The sequence below is a fragment of the Dictyostelium purpureum genome (assembly GCF_000190715.1).
Source record: "Dictyostelium purpureum unplaced genomic scaffold DICPUscaffold_484, whole genome shotgun sequence".
NCBI classification, from domain to species: domain Eukaryota; phylum Evosea; class Eumycetozoa; order Dictyosteliales; family Dictyosteliaceae; genus Dictyostelium; species Dictyostelium purpureum.
The window spans coordinates 1-20,863 of NW_003519818.1; the positions used below are offsets into that span (position 1 = coordinate 1).

The 20,863-nt window shown below is 25.4% G+C and overlaps 9 protein-coding genes across 9 annotated transcripts; 5 read left to right on the plus strand and 4 right to left on the minus strand.

Moving 5' to 3' along the window:
• Positions 1-1,404: 1,404 nt before the first annotated feature.
• Positions 1,405-5,158, plus strand: cbfB (uncharacterized protein; the record flags this gene model as incomplete). The annotated part of the gene is made up of 2 exons (XM_003293898.1): positions 1,405-1,819; positions 1,965-5,158. The coding sequence occupies 2 exons, from the start codon at positions 1,405-1,407 to the stop codon at positions 5,156-5,158; spliced, it is 3,609 nt and encodes a 1,202-aa protein (XP_003293946.1).
• Positions 5,159-5,664: 506 nt separating this feature from the next.
• On the minus strand, positions 5,665-6,030 carry DICPUDRAFT_42743 (uncharacterized protein; the record flags this gene model as incomplete). Its single annotated transcript, XM_003293903.1, has 1 exon — positions 5,665-6,030. A coding segment is annotated over one exon (366 nt), but the record flags the coding sequence as incomplete, so codon positions are not given.
• Positions 6,031-7,734: 1,704 nt separating this feature from the next.
• Positions 7,735-11,016, plus strand: DICPUDRAFT_158874 (uncharacterized protein; the record flags this gene model as incomplete). Its single annotated transcript, XM_003293899.1, has 1 exon — positions 7,735-11,016. One exon carries the CDS (start codon positions 7,735-7,737, stop codon positions 11,014-11,016), a length of 3,282 nt encoding a protein of 1,093 aa, XP_003293947.1.
• Positions 11,017-11,062: 46 nt separating this feature from the next.
• DICPUDRAFT_93131 (uncharacterized protein) lies at positions 11,063-11,821 on the minus strand. The gene is made up of 4 exons (XM_003293904.1): positions 11,721-11,821; positions 11,622-11,657; positions 11,441-11,546; positions 11,063-11,268 (listed from the first exon to the last, which is right to left on the minus strand). Exons 1-4 carry the CDS (start codon positions 11,726-11,728, stop codon positions 11,167-11,169), a joined length of 252 nt encoding a protein of 83 aa, XP_003293952.1. The 5' UTR covers positions 11,729-11,821; the 3' UTR covers positions 11,063-11,166.
• Positions 11,822-13,351: 1,530 nt separating this feature from the next.
• DICPUDRAFT_42748 (uncharacterized protein) lies at positions 13,352-13,963 on the plus strand (the record flags this gene model as incomplete). Its single annotated transcript, XM_003293900.1, has 1 exon — positions 13,352-13,963. One exon carries the CDS (start codon positions 13,352-13,354, stop codon positions 13,961-13,963), a length of 612 nt encoding a protein of 203 aa, XP_003293948.1.
• Positions 13,964-14,717: 754 nt separating this feature from the next.
• DICPUDRAFT_51212 (uncharacterized protein) lies at positions 14,718-15,629 on the plus strand (the record flags this gene model as incomplete). Its single annotated transcript, XM_003293901.1, has 3 exons — positions 14,718-14,812; positions 14,883-15,002; positions 15,153-15,629. The coding sequence occupies 3 exons, from the start codon at positions 14,718-14,720 to the stop codon at positions 15,502-15,504; spliced, it is 567 nt and encodes a 188-aa protein (XP_003293949.1). The 3' UTR covers positions 15,505-15,629.
• A 309-nt stretch (positions 15,630-15,938) lies between these two features.
• DICPUDRAFT_42752 (uncharacterized protein) lies at positions 15,939-16,820 on the plus strand (the record flags this gene model as incomplete). The annotated part of the gene is made up of 1 exon (XM_003293902.1): positions 15,939-16,820. One exon carries the CDS (start codon positions 15,939-15,941, stop codon positions 16,818-16,820), a length of 882 nt encoding a protein of 293 aa, XP_003293950.1.
• Positions 16,821-16,899: 79 nt separating this feature from the next.
• Positions 16,900-17,758, minus strand: DICPUDRAFT_93132 (uncharacterized protein). The gene is made up of 3 exons (XM_003293905.1): positions 17,638-17,758; positions 17,461-17,547; positions 16,900-17,376 (listed from the first exon to the last, which is right to left on the minus strand). Exons 1-3 carry the CDS (start codon positions 17,644-17,646, stop codon positions 17,119-17,121), a joined length of 354 nt encoding a protein of 117 aa, XP_003293953.1. The 5' UTR covers positions 17,647-17,758; the 3' UTR covers positions 16,900-17,118.
• An 877-nt stretch (positions 17,759-18,635) lies between these two features.
• On the minus strand, positions 18,636-20,753 carry DICPUDRAFT_99804 (uncharacterized protein). The gene is made up of 2 exons (XM_003293906.1): positions 18,932-20,753; positions 18,636-18,761 (listed from the first exon to the last, which is right to left on the minus strand). The coding sequence occupies exons 1-2, from the start codon at positions 20,301-20,303 to the stop codon at positions 18,730-18,732; spliced, it is 1,404 nt and encodes a 467-aa protein (XP_003293954.1). The 5' UTR covers positions 20,304-20,753; the 3' UTR covers positions 18,636-18,729.
• Between the last annotated feature and the right edge of the window lie 110 nt (positions 20,754-20,863).

Sequence of the window (20,863 nt, forward strand, 5' to 3'; positions counted from 1 at the left end):
CGTAGTTTTTATTGTAAATAAATATACTATAGTAGTTATTCCTTAGTTTAATAAAAGTTTTTTTGTGCATATTTCACTTTTTTTATGCCCCAAAAAAGTAAACTATACAAATATCATAAACACCACAATAATATACCAATAAATTTGTTAATCACATTATATTTCACCTTTTAATCTCTATTTAATCTATTTTTAATCGATTTTTTTTTTTTAAAAATATAACAAAATTTCTATATTTAAATTTTTTTTATAGTTACTTTTCACTTCTTTATAATTTTTTTTATCTTTTGATTGTTAATAGTTATAAAAAATAATAGAATTGTAATTAAAAATAATTTAATTAATTTATTTGGATTAAATATTAGATCTTATTTTATTCATTGGGGATACATGTGTATAGTCATTTTTTTGTTTTTATTGGTTAATCCACTGTTATAACTACAACAACACAAAAACAGTTTTAATCTTTATCTTTTTTTTTAAAACATTATAACATTTTTGGAATGAACTTAATAGTTAAAGGATTTGTGGGTGTGTTTAATTAATCATATTTTTACATTTTTTTATTTTATAAATTAAATAATAATAATAATAATAATAGGAATAATAATAAAAATAATAATAAATAATTTATTGACTGTTATAAATTTTTAGTTTGACCACAAAATTTAAACTAACGCATACCCTAACATCCCATTATTCAATATAACAACATAAATTTTATCCCAACACACTTAAACAATTTCATTTTCAAGTTAGTTTTGTTTTTTTTTAAATACATTTTTTTTTTTATATATATAGTATCCGATAAAACTCAAGATTGTTATTATTCATAATTATTTTAAAATTGTTTTTACATTTTGGATTATGTGGGTTATTCTTTATTAAATATACAAAAACCCCACACATTCATTTTTGCCATGTTTTTTAATTTTTATATCCATTGTTTCTATTAGATCCAATAATTTTTAAAATGTTTTTTTTTTTTTTTTAAAATTTTTTTTTCACAATTATAATTTTATAAAATTATTTTAAAATTAAAGTTTAATTTTTTATTATAAAACTTTTATTATAATTATTCTCTATCATTTTTTACTTCACCCACCCATACACACATTCCTTTATTTTTTTAAACATTTAATTCAATTAAAAACAATAACAAATAATTTTTTTTTTTTTTTTCAATTTTATAAAAATATACTTCATCATTTCTTCATAATACTTACATAGCTATTTATTTATTTATTAATTTATTTATTTATTATATTTATTTTTTATTTATTAAATAGAATTTGATTGTATATAAAATCGAAAGGTTTCAAGAGAAGAAAAAAAGTTTTTAAAGGGGGTTGCAAATAATTATAGTTTTTAAATATAAAAAAGAAAAAGAAAAAATATAAAATAATGAATGATGTTTTAGAAAGTTATAAATTTTTAAATGCAGAAACAATAGATTATCAAGTATTAACACCAGATTTTGTAAAGAGGAAGGTTATTCAAGATGGGGTACCAATTGTGATTACTAATACAACAAAGGATTGGAAAACAGATATATTTACACCACAATGGATTAAAGAAAAGTATAGTAGTTTAGAAATAACAGTTAGAATTGATGGCGATTCAAAAAATACCGAACATTGGACCGTTGGTCAATATATAGATTATTTAAATAAAATGTCTTCAACCCAAAATAGTAATAATACAAATAATACTGAAATATTTAATAATAATAATAATAACAATAGCAACATTAATAACAATAACTCCCCTAATTTATATAGCAGTAGTAACAATTCTCCATTATTATACAATAATAATAGTCAATTTCCCACAATCGAATCAAATGTTTACTATAAACAGTTATAATAATACCAACAACACTAATAATAATAATAATAATAGTAATAACAATAATAATATTAATAGTCAATTCCCACAACAAATAAACCAAAATTTTAATATAGCAAGTTATAATAACAATAATGGTCAAAATTTTAACCAGCACCAAAATTTACATTCAAATCAACAACACCAGCAACAATCAGGTAATCAACAAAACTATACTATTCCATCATCGTTTTATTATAGAAAAGATATACCATGTCCTCCAGAATGGACAAAATATATTGAACAGTTTAACAAACTGTATGGTTTTTTAAGGGAGAAAGATATTGGTGATTTAACATGCGATTTACCAATACATTTACAACCAAACTCAACTCATATTTGTATTGATGGTTCAGATTATTGGTCACCTGGCCAAAGAGAAGTTGCTGGTTCAATTGGTTATAATTTAATGGTTTACAATGGAGGTGCAAGTAAAACATATTGGTTTTGCACCTCATCAAAATCTTTTGATGAAGCATCAAAGTTTTGGAGAAATAAAACCGGTGTTCCTGTGGACAACGACTCAAAGCAGATGTTTATCAGATTAGATGACCTTTCTAAAGCCAACTTTCCAGTTTATTTTATGGAGCAAAAACAGGGCGACCTTGTTATCATTCCACCAGGTTCGATATATCAATATTTTAATGTTGGTGGTAAAAGTATGAAGTTATCTTGGAACAGAATGGCATATCAAAATTTAGAACTATCCTATAGAAATATCTTACCAATTTATAGATCCATAAAAAAGAAAGAACACTTTCCTGTTAAATCAATTGCATTCCATGCATTATTAAATCGATTGTCGTTGGCTGATGAATGTATAAAGACCCAATCACCACAAGTGGCGTTAAATGAAGAAGTAGCAAAAGAAATTTTTACTCTTTTAAAAATTGTCAAAGATATCCAATGGTCCGAAAAAGTAGATCTTACTGTAATGTCCGAAGAAAGAAATGCAACAGAAGAGAAAGTAGAACGTTATACGGATAATCAATACAAGAAAATTTGTATCTATTGTAATGGCTTTATTTTTAATCGAGCATATCTTTGTAGTGAATGCCAGAAAGAGAAATCCCCAAATATGTCGTTAGTCTGTATCCAGTGTATTTCGGAAGGTGCGTGTAAACATAAAAATCAAACTCTTTTAGAAACAATACCTTGTAATTCTATGGAGTCAATCATTGAAAATGCCAAAAAAATTCTTCAATCACTTTGTGCTCTTATAGAAAGATTGGGTTCATATCCACCTTTCAATCTAGATGAGGTTTTATCACCAAGTGTTTCCGCTAACCCAAACCAAGTTTCTCCGGGAACAATTGCTTTTAACCAGGTAATTCTTTTTCAAGAAGATCAAAAGGCTACTTGTCACCAATGTAAATTAGCTCGACCAAGAAACAAAATTGCATATTGTCACAAAAAAGTTGAAGAACATGGTAAAAAAAGAAAAAATAGGAAAATGAAATGCCAAAAAAAATTTTGTTCTCAATGTCTTTGGAATAGATACCAAGTTCAATTGGTTGAATGTTTGTCTCAAAGAAAATGGGAATGTTTATTTTGTTTAAATAAATGTAATTGCTCTGCATGTAATAGGAAAAGGTCTTCTGATAATAATAATAATAATAATAATACAGTTCCAAAAGAAAATGATAATACTACCACCACAACAACATCAACTTTATCACCAAATATATCAAAATCAAATAACAATTTAAATAGTAATTCAACTACTCCTGGTTCACCAAATAGTGGTCAAAATACTCCACAAACAAAATCACCATCAAAAATGTCACCTTATATATCTTCTACTAATAATAATAGTAGACATCATCCTTACTACCAACTAAATCCACAGAATGAACAATCAACAATGTTTATAAATTATAATCCAGCGGCAATTAAAAACGAAAAATCAAATAAAAACTCTAATAATGTAAATAGTAACAATAATAATAACAATAATAATAATAAAAATAATAACAACAATAACAACAATAATAACATCAACAACAATAATAATAACAGTAACAATAGTAGTAGTATTAACAATACCAATAACAACAATACCAATAATAACTCTAATAATGGTAACAGTATGAATAATGGTTATGAATATTACTACTACCCAAATCAACATAAACAATCAGCTCCATATAGCTATAATCCTCATGGGATACCAAATCCATACGAACATCCATCAAATATCTATGAACAAAATTATTATCTACACCCACCTGTACATTTTCAACAAGTGTATCCACACATTCAATATCAAATGAACCCAAATTATATTCAGTATCCCTACTATCCACAAGATTTTCAACAGCAACAACATCAACATCAACATCAACAGCAACAGCAACAACATCAACAACATCAACAACATCAACAACATCAACAACATCAACAACATCAACAACATCAACAACAACAACAAGTTTACCCAAATCAACCATCCCCATCAAACTCACCATCCCAATCACAATCTCAGGTCAATCCACACCAGCAACCATCCAATATTTACCAACAAAATTCACACTCTTTAAAGCAACTACCGCAACAACTTCCAAACCATAATGTTAAACAAGAACCAAATAATTTAAATCAATATCAAAATCAAAATGTTCCTGACTATAACATTAAACAAGAGTTACAATCATCTCAAAATACCAATTTAGAATATAGTATAAAACAAGAAAAAAATAATTCGAATATCATTAACAATATGGATAATACAAATAACAATTTGAATAACTTTAATAATAACTATAGCGCAAATAATTTTATAAATAATAATAACAATAATGGAAATAATAATTTGCAATTTAATTCAAACAATAATACACCAACTGAATTTGTAAGTGGCAACCATCCTTTTAGTGAACAATCATCTCATGATCAATTTATAAACTCTGATACTAATACCACTTATATTCTTAACAAAAATAAAAATGAAACCAAAGCAATACAATTGGAACAACCACAACAGCAACTACAACGCCAACAGCCAAGTCAATCTCAATTAGGGAATCAAACAATTTATAGAAATAATAAAGAACAAAACCAATTAATCCCAAAAACAAACACATCTCATCAAATTATAAGTTTAACAAATCATAACGAAAATAACCACAGCAACTCACCATTTATTGAAAAAAAGAAACCTACTACTTTTGATTCACCAAGTTTTGGATCCCCAAACCATATGCTTTTTGTAGATTATTTTAACTCAGTAGAGCCACACTCCGATTCAATTGATGGAACTATAAATTTATAATCACCTTCGCTTACCCAACATATATATATTGAATATTTAATTCTCTGTTTTTCAATTATTTTTATATATTTTTTAGAAAAATATAAAAAAAACAACAGAAAAAAAAAATAAAAATAAAAATAAAAATACCAAAAAAACAAAACTATAATGTATTCAATAAATTTTTTAAAAAAATATAAAATAAAATATTATTCCAAAATATAAAAAAAAACTTATAAAATAAAATTATATTAGGTATCCCAGATTATAGATAAGATAAATACCAACACTTTATAAACTTTAGAACAATACAAAATTTGCGATAAACAAAAATATTGTTCCAGAAATCAATACTATTACTTTAAAAAGGAAAAAACATTTATCTCGAAATATAAAAAACAATATTGCAATATATTAGATCTATTAATTTTTAATTAAGTTTATTTATTTATTTTTGCATAATTTGTGAATTTAGAACAAATATTAAAAAGATAATATAACCAAATTCTTTTTAATAAACTATCTTTTTAGCATCTGTATATTGGGGTAACCAAGCCTAGATTTGCAGAGTTTGATTCTTTAGTTGAAAACACTTTTGTTCTACATGTATTTGTTGTTTTTGATTTTTTAACTTTTAAATCTTTTGGTTCTTTTGGTTCCTTTTGTTTTCTGCATCTTGTTTTTCGTAGTTGGGTCAAACCTTCCTTTTTAATGAATGCAACATTTTCCGAATTCAGAATACATTTTGGGTTGCTTCTTCTTCTATTGTTGGTAAACCATGTTTGTAAACGTTGAAGAGTACAGCCAATTTGGTTAGCCAGTTGAATCTTTTCAGCCGGGGTTGGGTATGGATAGTCTATATGCTTTTCTAACCAGTCTCTAAGTACAGCGCTATCAATCTTGTTTCTTTTTTTCTGGCAACCTTGTAGAATTTTAATATACTTACTGGTAAATTTGGATAGTTGTAAAGATATATTATAAACTTTTTCTGATGCTTCTTTAATTGATGATTCAAACTCTTCTGAAATATAAACCTGATAGGTTTCACTTTCAACTAACAAATGATTTTGAAATTTACCACCTATATTAAAATTAAATAAACCACTTTCATTATTATTATTGATATTTATATTGTATTCTTCCTCTTCCTCCTCTTCTTCTTCCTCCTCTTCCTCATCATCATTCTCTTTTTCCTCTTCTATCTGTGTATCTCCTTCTTCCTCTTTATCTTTTAAAAAACTTTCAAGGCCAAATGTATTTGCAATAACTCCATCCTCATCATCTTCAAAATATAATGAGCTAAAATTTTCTATAGTATTGTTTTTGACATTATGATTATTATTACTGTTTTCATTATTGATTCTATTAATATTATTGTTATTATTAACACTATTAATACAATCGTTATTTAATGTAATTTCTGTTTCTAGTTTGACTCTATAAACTTCAGAGCACCCACCGTTATTTTTATTGTTAGTTGTAGTGAAACTATAAAGATTTGATTCTATGGTGGTGTTATTGTTGACTGAATTGTTGTCTAAATCATCGACAATATGATAAAAAAGTGGATAATTATTATTATTATTATTATTGTTATTATTGTTATTATTATTATTATTATTAGCTATAATGGTATTACTATAACTATTGTTATTGCTACTATAAAATTGATAATATTCATAATTGTGATTGTAATCCTGATTACTAATGTTATTATTGTGGACTGCGCCATTAAAATAATTTTGTTCATTATAATTATAATGATTTAAATCATTAGATACGCATCCATGGGTTGTTATATATCCGTTGCTATTATTATTACTATTATTGTTATTACTTTTATTAATGTTATAATTAAAAAAATCAAACTCCATTCTCTTCTTTAAAAAAAAAATTTTAAGTTAATAAAAAAAAATAAAATAATACTTTTATATTATACATACATTTATTTATTTCCTATTATTACAAATTAAATATATAAAATAAAAAAAAAAATATGGAATTATATTTTTTTTTAAAAAAAAATACTGACAAATGTGAAATATTATTTATTTTAATTTGGTATGTTTGTGATTAAATATTTTGAGATTTTATTTTTTCTAATTTTTTTTAATTTTTTTGAGGTTTTTTTTTTTTAGAAATATAGAAAATACCCACATATTGAAACATATATATATAGAATGTGTTATTTACAAGATTAGCCAAAACTTAAAATTAAAAAATATGTTTAAAAATTTAATAATAGGATTGTTTTTAATTATGATTATTATTTTTTAAAAATATATTTATATATTTATTTTACATTTTTAATTTTTTTGAAGATTTTATTAATAAAAACAAAAAAAATGAGTTTCAATACTAATAAATTTATTTCATATTAAATTTTTTGGTGAAAAAATAATTTTATTTATATAAAAGGAAAATTTCTAATAAGAAAAATTGAAATATGATATAATAATTATTTTTATTGGAAAAATTAAATTCAAAAAAAAAAATAAAAAAATATTTTAAAATTCAAAATTTTTTTTTTTTTTTTTTATAAAAAAAGATATTTATTTTATAATAGATTATCTGTATATAAATACACACAAAATAAAATGGATACAAACAATAATAATAATAGTACATCAAGAAAGTCATCTGACTTGAGTCAAATGATTGACCCTGAATATTTCAGGAATAAAAACCCTAATAACATTACAGATATAAATAATAGCAACAATGATAATCAAACTATTGATAATAATAACAATAAAAATGATGATCAAAATATTAATAACAATAGCAAAAAAACAGTTAGATTTACAAACAAAATAGAATTTGTAGAACCTTCACCACCAGCATCAGTTAGCAGCCAAGGTAGTAATTGTCCCTTAACCCCGGATATCAATAGCTTACAGAGTATTACAGAAAATGAAATAATTTTTGATGCATTTCAAGGTGAAATCCCAAATTCATTTATGCTTTCAATTGGATCCGATGGTTCGCAACAAATCATTTTCTCGGAACACAATGATGAATTAGATAATTTTTTAAATTTGTCTCAGCAAAATGAAGAAAACTCACAACCTGTAAATAATAATAATAACAATAATAATAACAATAATAACAATAGCAACACAATTGATATTTTTAGTCTCAGAGATGATGAGTACTATCAAAGTATTTCATTACCAATTTGGGATGCAGTTACATCACAAGATCCAAAAATGGTAATGAAATTTGGAAAAATTAAAAGAAAAAGAGGTGTTTCCGTATCAAATAAAAAGAAGAAGATGCCAGATATTACAATTGACGATTTAATGAAATGTGACCTCCTTAGAATTGGTGATATTTTAACCTATACTATTGGTGGTGGAATCCATAAAGGAATACTGTTAAGAGAGGGCTATATAGAATATGGTGGTTTAAGAATTCCTTCTGTTCATCAATTTATTATTTATGTATTATCAAATTTAACACCAAATACCAAATATCATTGGTTTTCTCCTTGGGATTCAATTTTTATAAGAGGCAAATCTTTAAATTATATTCGTTCAATTTTCGAATCTAAATTTTATAAAGGAAAAGACAACATAATTTATCAATATCAGCCAATTATCAAAAAACCCCAATCTCCCCAAAAACAACAAGATGAAAAAAGAAAATCCCCAACCTCATCACCACAAAAACAACAATCTTCGCCACAAAAACAACAATCTTCACCACAAAAACAATCCTCACAAGCCAGCCCACCAAAAACATTATCACAACAAAACACAACTCCACAACAATATTCACAAACTAATTCATCTCCAAAACAAACCCTTCAAACCTCATCCCCACAACATTCACAAACTAGCCTATCTCCAAAACCACAATCCCAACAAAACACATTATCACCAACACCTTCACCACAAAAACAAATAAACAAGAGAACCCTGGAAGAAAGCAACTCGATTGATATTAACAATAATAATTTGATAGATGATTTTATTAACAATATACCATCACCCAAAAAGCAATCCCAAGATAAACAACAGTCACAAGATAAACAACAGTCACAAGATAAACAACAGTCACAAGATAAACAACAGTCACAAGACAAACAACTATCCCAACAAAAATCACAAGAAGAAAGGGAAGTTAAAAAGCAAAAAATCGAGACCAGTTCACCAATGATAATCGATGATGAAGCTACCCAACCAGCTATTGATGACGAGGCCACTCAATCTGCAAGCATAGACGAAAATAAATATGGTGGTCATGATTGTCAAGAAATGGATGATGATTCAACTCTTAAGCCAACATTACAAAATAATGATACAGAGAATGAACCAACTGTTAGAATGAATACTGTAGAGTTTGCTGCCGTTCGTTTAAATTTTAACAACAACAACAATAATAATGAATCTCAAGATGAAAATGCAACTTTAGCAAACTCAAATTCAAACTTACCAAAAATATATACTACTCCATCATCACCATCCAAACAACAAGTATCTTCACAACAAAAGAATTTCCTTACTCCAAAAACACCAGCTCCATCACCATCTTCATCTCAAGATGCTCATAACAGAACTACACTTGAACAACCTTCATCACCATATAGATCACCCTCTAAAAATCAAACACCAAATACCTCTCAGCAACCTAATGAAATTTTGCAACAAAAGAAAACCTCACCATCACCATCTATCCAACTTTACCAACCTCAATTTCATACTCCATCACCATTAATTTCAAATATACAATCAAGTCCAATTCGTTCATCACCATCACCATCACCATCCTCATCTTCCTCATCCTTATCCTCGCAACTATCAAACCACTCACAATCATCAAATAGCCCTTCTTTACAGTCACATTCTTCACAAACTTCAAACCACTCTACTTCATCACATGGATCTAAATTACAAAGCCAAGTTTTATCAGAACAAAAAGATGATTTATCTTTTCCACCTTCACAAAAAACCAATAGCCAACCACTATCACAACTTTTACAAAATCATTTTACTCAATTTAATAACAGCAATGATAATGGACTATTAGATAGTGGTGTTAGCTTAAACAGTAACAACAATACACAATCAAGTAGCTTATCAATTCAAATGCCATACATACCAATTAGTGATTCACAGCTTCAAAACTTTACTCAAATTACACCAGCCCAACATGTTAGCAACTCTATATCAATGTCATCAATTAGGGAACCAGTTATTTTAGGCACAGGTTTAACCAAACTTATGCAAGTTCATATATATTCACTTGTTTCGGCTATTGGAGGAAAAGTTGTAAATCAATTTAACGATGAAGTTACCCATATCGTTTGCTCCACTGAAACTGATAGCAAAATTACTTCAAGAACCATTAAATATCAATTAGGTATTAGTAAAGGTGGTCTTTGGATAGTTTCATTTGACTGGATTCTTCAATCATTAAATGAAAATCGTTGGGTAGCCGAACCAGATTTTGAAATTGAAGGGGATAATGTAGAAGTAGGTTCACCATTTAAATCAAGAAACCAAGTATTTGAAACCAAGAGATTATTTTATGGTCAAAGTTTTTATTTAGCTGGTCAATTCGAATCACCATCAAGAGATGAAGTAGCAGCAATCATTAAAACTGGGGGAGGAATCATTTTAAGCGAATTACCACCAAAACCTCAAAATCTAAAAGAAATGTTAAATTCAAAATGTACAGTACTATGCCATCCATCATTAATTGACGATAACTCTATAAATACAATTTATTTAGAAACTAAACACTTACCAATTTCTTTTAAATGGGTATTCGATTGCGTTTCACATTATGATATTCTTCCTAAAGATGATTTTATTCAGTTCCCAAAATCACTGGGTAAATTTGTTATTAATAGTCAACCTTCAATGGCCTTTTAAAATATTTCAATAATAAAAAAAGTTTTTAAATAAACAAATAAAAAATAGATAAAATAAATATTTAATTTTTTTTTTTTTTTTTTTTTTTTTTTTATAAAAGATATTTATTTTTAAAAGCAAAGCTATGCACATTAAAATTAACCATCTTTTTTATGCTGTCCAAACTTTTAAGGTTGAAGAGCCAATGTTTGTAACATTTAGACGAGAACCACCAAAAGATCTACTAAAGGTTGCTTTGTCATGAACGTCATTCTAAAAAAATATAAAAAAAAATTAATTAATATAAATAAAAACTACATATTCTTTATATTATTATATAATTTTAAACTCTTACATCTATTTAGTAAAAAAAAAAAAAAAAAAAAAGTTTTATTTTAGAAAATATTCTGTATAAAATATTTTAATAGATATATAAAGTATAAATACCTTCGTCGGGTGATGCACCAGCTTGCATTCTAACACGGCCATTACCACCACCTTCTACCTCAACATGAACAGTAGTTGAACGTGGCCAAGCCCAAGTTGGGATTCTACATAAAAAAAAAATGTTAACATTTTACCCATTACCTATATATTTCCAAAAAAAAAAAAAAAAAAACACTTACCCTCCGTGGTTATCTCCTGGTTTAATAGTCCATGGTCTGTAAAAATAAAAAACATTAGTTTATTGTTATGGTGTAATTTTAAAATTAAACAATAACTACCCTGCCATTTTTATTATATTTCTTTGAGTTTTATTTAATAAAAGTTAAATGAAAAATATATTTTAGAATAAATATTATAATTTTATAATATTTAATATTTGTTTATTTAATTGTATAAAAAAAGTAAAATAAAAAATTTTTAAATAGTTTTTTTCCCTTTACAAAACTAATTATTTTTTCTTAATTATTAATTTATCTAATAATTAATATATTTTTTCAATAATTATCTAATTATTTGAATAAAAAAACAAAAAATATTTTGTAAAAAAAGTAATTTTATAATCTGCTATATTAAATATCCCATTTGGGAATACAATTCTAAAACTTTTGTAAAAAGTATTAAAATACTCCTATTATACTAAAAAGTGAAATTTTATAGCTACTAATGAAATCTTTAATAAATATTTAATATATACATATTACCCGACGTATAATTTTCACATTTAACCCATTTAAAATAACAGATCATTATTTTAAAAATTTTGTTTACCAATTCTTTAAATCCAAAAATAGGAAGAGTATAAAATGATTGATATTAAATAACTACTAATTATTATTAACAATTTATTAATTGTTATTTAATATATTAAATCAATCTTTATTAAGAGTTTTGGGGTTATGGTAAATGGGGGGGATTTTTTACCTTTAAAACAATTTTTTTTAATTTTTTTTATCTTTTAAATATATTTTTTGTGTTAAAATAATTAGACTCAATGCAATGAATTTCACAAATCTTAAGGGGCAAGAGAATGGTACTTAATATTAATGTAGATTAAGCTCTGGTAGGATATGTTTGGTACAAACAAATATTTTAATATAAAAGCTATATAATATAATTTATAAGAATTTCTGCTCCCACCCTCAAATATTAATGTGAACTAAATAGAGTTCATTTTACCAAAGAAATATAAATAAAAAAAAAGTTTTTTTTTTTATACTTGGTTATAGTAATTGAGTAGTGTTGGAATGATTTATTTTGGCGAAGGGTTATTTGTGGTTGAGGTTAAGTTATTACAGCAGCTATTATTTTATAATCATAAAAAATTAGATTTAAATAATTATAAGTTTTGGATTTTAAATTACATTTATTTTTTTTATTCTATCTTAATTAAATTATAAAGAAATTTTTATTTCTGATATTTAATAACATTTAGATAAATAATACTATCCATTCGTTTTTTAAAAAAAAAAACTAATTTATTTTTTTTTTAATTTTTAATTTTTTTTTTTTTTTTAAAAATATTTTTTTTTTTTATTTTTTTAAAAACGAAATAATTAAATTTATAACATTAATAAAAATGACACAAAAAAGAAAGAATATAACTAAAGAAGAACCAAAAGAAGATCCAAGATTTTCAAAGAAATTTGATGATGATATAGTTGATTCTAGATTCTCAAAGAAATTTGAAGATGATGAAGATGATGATATTCAAGAATTTGATGAAGAAAATGATGATAATGAAGAATCTGAAAATGGCGATTACCAAGATAATGACGATGATAACGACGATGACGATGAAGACAGTGAAGACAATGAAGATGGTGAAGATATAGATGATGAAGATATAGAGGATAATGAAAATGGTGAAGAATCAATTAATAAAAAAGAAAAAAAAATTGTAATTAAACCAATGGATGAAGAAAAAATTAGAAAATTAGCACAAGAGAATGAAAATAAAGGTATTGTTTATTTAGCAAGTATTCCACCAAGAATGAAACCAGCCAAATTAAAACAACTTTTAGTAAAGCATGGAAAAGTAAATAGAATGTATTTAGTTCGTGCCAATGTAGATAGAAAGAATCACAGAAATGATATGTTTAAAGAGGGTTGGGTCGAATTTAATGATAAAAAAACAGCACGTAAAACAGCAACTATTTTAAACAATCAAGCAATGGGTGGAAAATCAAGAGATATTCATAAAGATTGTCTTTGGAATTTAAGATATTTACCAAAATTCAAATGGCATCATTTACAAGATAAATTAATTTCACAAAGAATGGAACGTGATAAGAAACTTAAATTGGAAATCTCTCAAGTTCGTAAACAAAACATGGCTCTCCTCGAACAAGTCGAAAAATCAAAACATATCAAACAAAAACTCGCATCCAAAAATAAAGCTCCAAAAGAAAAAGTGGTTCGTACATTTAAACAAAGAGAAATTCATGAAGATAAAGCCGCTAATCTTTCTTCAAATGTTTTAAATAAAATGGTAACAAATAAAAAACAAAAAATAAATAATTAAAAATAATTTTATATAAATAAAAATATACATATAATATAACAAAAATAGAAGTAAATTATTTTGCGCAAAAAAATAAGAAAACTATTATTTATTTTTATTTTTTATAAAAATTTAATTGATTGTTGATTGTATTGGTCATATATATATTTTTTTAATCTAATAATCAAATCATAACATATTTAAATTAAAATAAAATATAGTAAAAAAAAAATAAAAAAATAAAATTTATTATTTATAATTATTTTTTTTATTTTTATTTTTTATTTTTATTTTTATTTTCATTTTTATTTTTCATTTATTTTATTTTTAGTTTTGTTTTTTGCATTTAATTAGTGTTTTTTTATTTTTATACTTTAAAAAATTTCAAAGTATAAAATCGGTAGACGTGGTACCTTCAACTTATCAATTTTTTTTTTTCTATTTTTTTTATTATTTTCAAAATTTATAAAAATAAAATTTTTATTTTTTAAAAAAATATTTAAAAAAAATATTTTTTTTTGCAAATATATCAAAAATAATAATTTATATATACCTTCTAATATTAATAACTATTTGTAAAAACAAATAAATAATATTTCCCAACCCCTAAATTTATTTTTATTTTTTATTTTAATTTTCACATTTATTTTTAAACACACATAAAAACTATTTTTATATTTTCACACTTTTTTCTTTTTTTTATTTTAATTTTGTGTCATATAAATAAACTATTTTTTTTTTTTTTTTGTAATTATAATAAATATATACAACTAAAATGAAATTAGTCGCAATGGTTTTAGCAAAGAGAAAGGGTGATCTTATTGAGATTGCTGCTGATTTAGGTCAGTTTGGATTTTTTGAGAGAGGAACGTAAGTAAAAAACATTATAAAAATATAGTAATTATTTATAACAGTAACTAATCATTTATAAATTATCTAGAATTAAAGAAGTAATTGTTGCAACCAGTAAAATTTTTATAAACCAATTTGATGTAAATACAAGAACAGCTGTCCCATATGAAGATTATATTTGTATTATAGATGTTAGAAGTGATTTTGGGTATGTTAATATATAATAAAATATAATATAATAATAATATAATAATATATAATATATAATGATAATATATAATAATAATAATATGAAAATAATATTGACACATTCGAACCATAATAAACTAACCATAAAATTTAAATAATACTTTTTCAGTGGTGTTGTATTTACAGATAAAGAATATCCAGAAAGAGTTGCTGTTAAAGCATTAGGTGAAATGATGGGTGATTATGTTAAAAAAACTCAAGGTATTGCTGGTGCACCCTTCCCTGAATTAACCTATATTTTACAAAAATACCAAGACCCTAAAGGTCACGATAAAATTTTAGATGTTCAAAACCAAGTAAATGAAATTATACCAATTATGCATAAAAATATAGATGTAGCTTTAGGAAATACACAAAAAATGGAAACTTTATTAGAACAGTCAAATGATTTAAGCAGTAGAAGTAAATTATTTTTGAAACAAGCGAAAAAAGCAAATCGTAGGTGCTGTATTATTCAATAAAACCAATATGGGCTCTATAGATAATAATAAAAAAAAAAACCAATCCAAAAATATAACCTTTTAATCATATAATAAATAAATAAAAAGTAGTGCACTTTTTTTTTTTAAAATAATTTTTCATCCTCAAATTATAACGGTCATATAAATATATTCCAGAACCTTTTTTTATTTTTTTTTGATATTTATTTTTTATTTGAAAATTTTCGAATTTTCCAAATATTAATTGGGTGTTTCTTAGTCGGAAATTAAAAAAGTAGATATTAACATAATCTATAAATCAGAATTCTCGGAATTAAAGATATTAATTCTGTAATTAACAATAATTCTATAAATTATAAAAAAAATAATCATTCTAATTAAAACAATTTTATTAACATTTTAAAAATTTATCCTATTTATTTATTAATAATTTAATATTACAATTAACTTTAGCAATGTCAATTTTAGTTACTGGTGCCTCGGGCAAATTTGGTACAATTTCTATTAATTTATTATTAGAAAAAGGAGTAGAAAAAAATAAAATAATAGCCCTTGGTAGAGACGAATCAAAACTTGAACAATTTAAAGAAAAGGGTATCCAAACTAGAAAAGCAGATTATAACAACTACGAAGAACTATTGTCAGCTTTTAAAGGTGTAGAAAAACTCTTATTTGTTTCCTCAAATGAAGTTGAAATTCGTACAAAACAACACCAAGATGTAGTAAAAGCCGCTAAAGAAGCAGGAGTTAAATATATAGCATATACAAGTATGATAAGAAAAACTGGGGATGGCTCCTCACCAGTAGCTTTTGTAGAAACCGCCCACATCGAAACAGAAAAGTTCATCAAGGAATCTGGAATTCCATATGCAATTCTAAAGAATGCTCTCTATACTGACACTTTAACAGAATACTTTTTTGGTCCGGATACACTTACAAATGGTATCTTTTTCCCACTTGAACAAGGCTCCTCAAACTATGCGACCAGAAGAGATTTAGCTGAAGCCACTATTAATGTAATTTTATCAAGTGACCAACATCAAAATAAAGAATATACTTTAACTGGTAGAGATTCTCCTACTTTAAACGATGCTATCAAAGTGCTCTCTGAAATTGCCGGTAAAGAATTGCCCTATGTTAGTCCAGATATTGACACCTACAAAAAAACTGTTGCTGGTTTTGGAACTCCAACACATTATATTAATTTTTTAGTTGCCTTTGCTCTTGCTATTAAAGCAGGTGAGTTTTCCACTGACCAATCTGACCTACCCAAACTTTTAGGTAAAGAACAACAATCTTTAGAGAACTATTTAATCGAATTTTATAAAAAAAATTAAATAAAATTTCTTCATATCTTTAATAATAACAATAATTTGTATATTTTATAAAAAAATAAATAAACACCTTATAGAATTTGTATACTTGTTTAAATTAAAATTTATTAATTGTAAATATATATGCTATTGTATATTTCATATAGATTGATGTGGTTTCTAATGTTACAAAATTAAACTGAGTTTTTTTTTTTTTGATATTATTCAATATAATTTCATTATATGAAGCGTAGTTATGTATAAGAAAAAATATATTTGAATTTATATTAAATAATTATTGCTATTAATTGTTTTAAATTTTTTATGATGATGAAACGATGGTTTCAGTTTCTTGTGGTTGGAAAGCAGCGCCGGTTGTATCAACTTCAACTTGATTGGTTGAACCGTTCTTCTTTAAATCGTGTTGGTGTTGTGGTTTTAATTGGCCAAAACCTTCACTGTAGTTTCCTTTTGAGAAGAATAATTTCTTGAAACATGGTTTGCAATAGGTTTTAGATTCCATTGAAGCAAAGTTACCTAATTTACAAGCTTGGTTACAGGTAGTGCAACGGAAACAAGCCTGTAAAAATAATTACATAAAAATTATAAAAGTTTAATTAGTAAAATGGAAATGTGTGAGTGGTAAAATAAAATGTATATATACCTTGTGGAAGATTCTTTCGTCAGCAGCTAATTTATCATTTGGATATACAGTTTTGACACAAACGACGCATTTTTCAGTTGATCCGAACTTTTTAACCATTTTAAAAAAATAAAAAGATAATTAATAAATTATTTGTGTTTTGTTTAATAAATAAATATAAAAATAAATGGAATCTACTTTTTTCATTTTAAATTTAAAAAATTTTATAATAAGAAATAAATTTAAAAAAATATAAAGAATACTGTGTGCAAATATAACCTCGATAAAGAATTTAGTTTTTTATTTTTTTTATAGTGTGGGTTGTTTATAAAAAAAAAAAAAAAAAAAAAAATTCAAAACATTTTTTTTGGGGGGAAAAAAAAAAAAAAACAAAAAAAAAAAAAATTAAAAAAACCTAAAAAAAATGGTATTTTTGGCTTTTAAAAAAATCTTTTTGAAAAAAAAAAAATGATTGAGCCGATTATATTGAGATTCACCCCAGCTACCCCCCACCAATACCCATGTAATTAAGTCTTAACTGCTACATACTTTTTTTTTATTTATAATATGATTATATAAATATCCTTTTTTTTTTTTTTTTTTCTCACCCAACTTTCACACACCAAACATTTTTTTATGCGATATTACAAAATAATATGTTTAATATTTTATTATATTGTTATTATTCATATTATTTTTATTATTTTTATTATTATTGTTTTATTTATTAAACACTCCCCACATTTTTAACACACTCACATTCAACAGTGTCCATTTACTCACACTCACACCCACACCCACACTCACACTCACCCTTTTACCACACTTCAAAACTACAAATTATAATATATTTTTTTTAATATGATTTTGTTTATCTCATCATAAGTTGGATCATATTATTTTTATTATCTCAGATAATAAAAGAATCGAACAAATCATATTTTTTTATTATATATAGATTTATAATTTATAACAACACATGAAATATTAACAAAATTTAATATTTTGTGTAACACCAACAATGAATTTAATTTAACAATATTTTTTATTTTTAATTATGATGCTAAATTGAGATATTGCAGTTATTGTCTATATGTATAATTTTAAAGTTATACAAATTCTAAAAACATTACACTTTTGAAGTGAATATTATATAAACAAGAAATAAATAAATAAAATGGTTTTTTTTTTTTTTTAAAAGTATAATATATTATGATATATATGTACAGAGTTTTATTAATTGTTTTTTTAAATATAGTTGTAATGTTATTATTTGATTGTTTGGTTATACTAGTTTTCAAAGGCAAAAAATTTCGAAGTATCTATTAAAGTAGAAGGTATTAGTTTAAATGTATGTCGATTTAGTTTTATGGTGATTTATAAATATGTGTTTTGGCAAAACTATATAGATATATAAATATATGAGGGTTATTAAAAAATTATTATTATATGTTGTTATTTTCAACTATATCAGAGAAATTTAAAAACATACCACCATCCTCTTCAGAAGTAGCAGCTTTAAAATTTGGAGAGTTGGTATTTAATGACGAGTTTTGAGATGCAAAGTTTGAATGTGATTGTTCAAAATTATTAAAATCTAAATAAATTTGTGTGTTGTTTTGGGAAGATTGTTGTGATACTTGAGACGATTGGTTATGTTGTTGTATGTGAAAGGATTGAGGTATTTGATTGTGTTGTTGGGAAATTTGAGAGGATTGATTATGTTGATGTTGATGTTGGTGTTGATTATGTTGATTTTGTTGTTGATGTTGTTGATTTTGTTGATTTTGTTGATTTTGTTGATTTTGTTGATTTTGTTGTTGCTGTTGTTGATGTTGATGCTGTTGTTGTTGTTGATTTTGTTGTTGGTGTAGTTGTTGGTGTAGTTGATGAATTGATTGGGTTGGTGTTGATGGCGGATGCATGCCAGTTTTTATATTGTTCTCAACCATATTATTGGTGGCAGGGTTTTGTTGTGATTGTTGGCTATTCGATGGAGATGATAATGGTGATTGTGGTGGTGGTGTACCATCTACTTGTGGTGATGGGACAGATTTAGAAAGGGTTCTTTTCGAAGAGGACTTAGAGTTTAAAATTTCATTTTCTGGTTGTTTTCTTTTCTTTGATTTTGAACTACCATTGCTTTTTTCTGGTGCTGTTGTTTCATTCTCTGAAGAGGTAGAACCCTTTTTAGTTGATCTACTCTTTGATTTTGAACTGCTGCTATTATTATTATTATTATTATTATTATTGTTATTATTATTATTATTATTATTATTATTTGTATTCGTATTATTTCCGCTTGCACTATTTGGTGTATTTGTACTATTAGAAATTGGGCTATTGGAGTTATTGGGAGGATTGTTGGTGTTGTTTATTTGTGGAGAGTTTAAATTACTATTATTGGTATTAGCACCATTTATTTGTGGGGATGGTAGACTACTTTGTGGAGAGTTTAAATTACTATTATTGGGTAGGTTGCTCATATTTACATTACCATTGTTTGGGTTTTGTTGATTAGTGTTTTGTTGTTGTTGTTGCTGTTGTTGTTGTTGCTGTTGTTGTTGTTGTACTTGTTGTTGATTCATACCAGGAAATGGGACATTTGGGGGAATAATGTGGCCTGGAACCATCATACCTGGTTGAGGTATATTGTTGTATGGGAAATTTGCCATATTTCCTCCTATGACACCATAGGGGTGTGGTCCCCACATATATCCACCTGGTGGTTGTGGTCTGTAGCCTTGTGGATATACACCTCCAGGTGCAATTTTTTGGAAAAGATGGGGTTGGTGGATTTGTGAATTATTCATTCCCATCATATTGTTTGGATTGGTAGGGAGATTATTATTGGCGTGGTTCATATTGCTTGCATTGTTATTAGGACTGTTGCTATTGTTACTATTGGTATTATTGTTATTAGTACCACCATTATTGCTACTGGTATTTGTATTATTGGGATTATTTATATTGCTATTATTATTGCTATTGTTACCATTGTTTTGTGTTGATGAGGTGGTTTGTGTTGGAGATGGAGGTGGTTGATTTTTATTTCTTTTGTCAATTTCTTCATTTTTAATATGTACAGGTGATGGAATGGGTTGTGAGTTATTCAGTTGATTATTTTGAAAATGGTTTTGTTGGCTTTGTTGATTTTGTTGGCTTTGTTGATTCTGTTGATTCTGTTGATTTTGTTGAAATTGCTGAAATTGATGGTAATGAGGTATTCCTTGGCCATGACCGTGTGGGGATGGTACAGGTCCTGTTTGATTTTGTTGTTGACCGTTACCATGTGGAGAGGGAATGGGGTGGAACTATTTCCACCACTGCTATAATATATATTATATATATATATGTATGTATTATATACTATACTATGTATTGTAGAATTCATGCTTGTGATTGAATTGGAAAGGAATGTTTT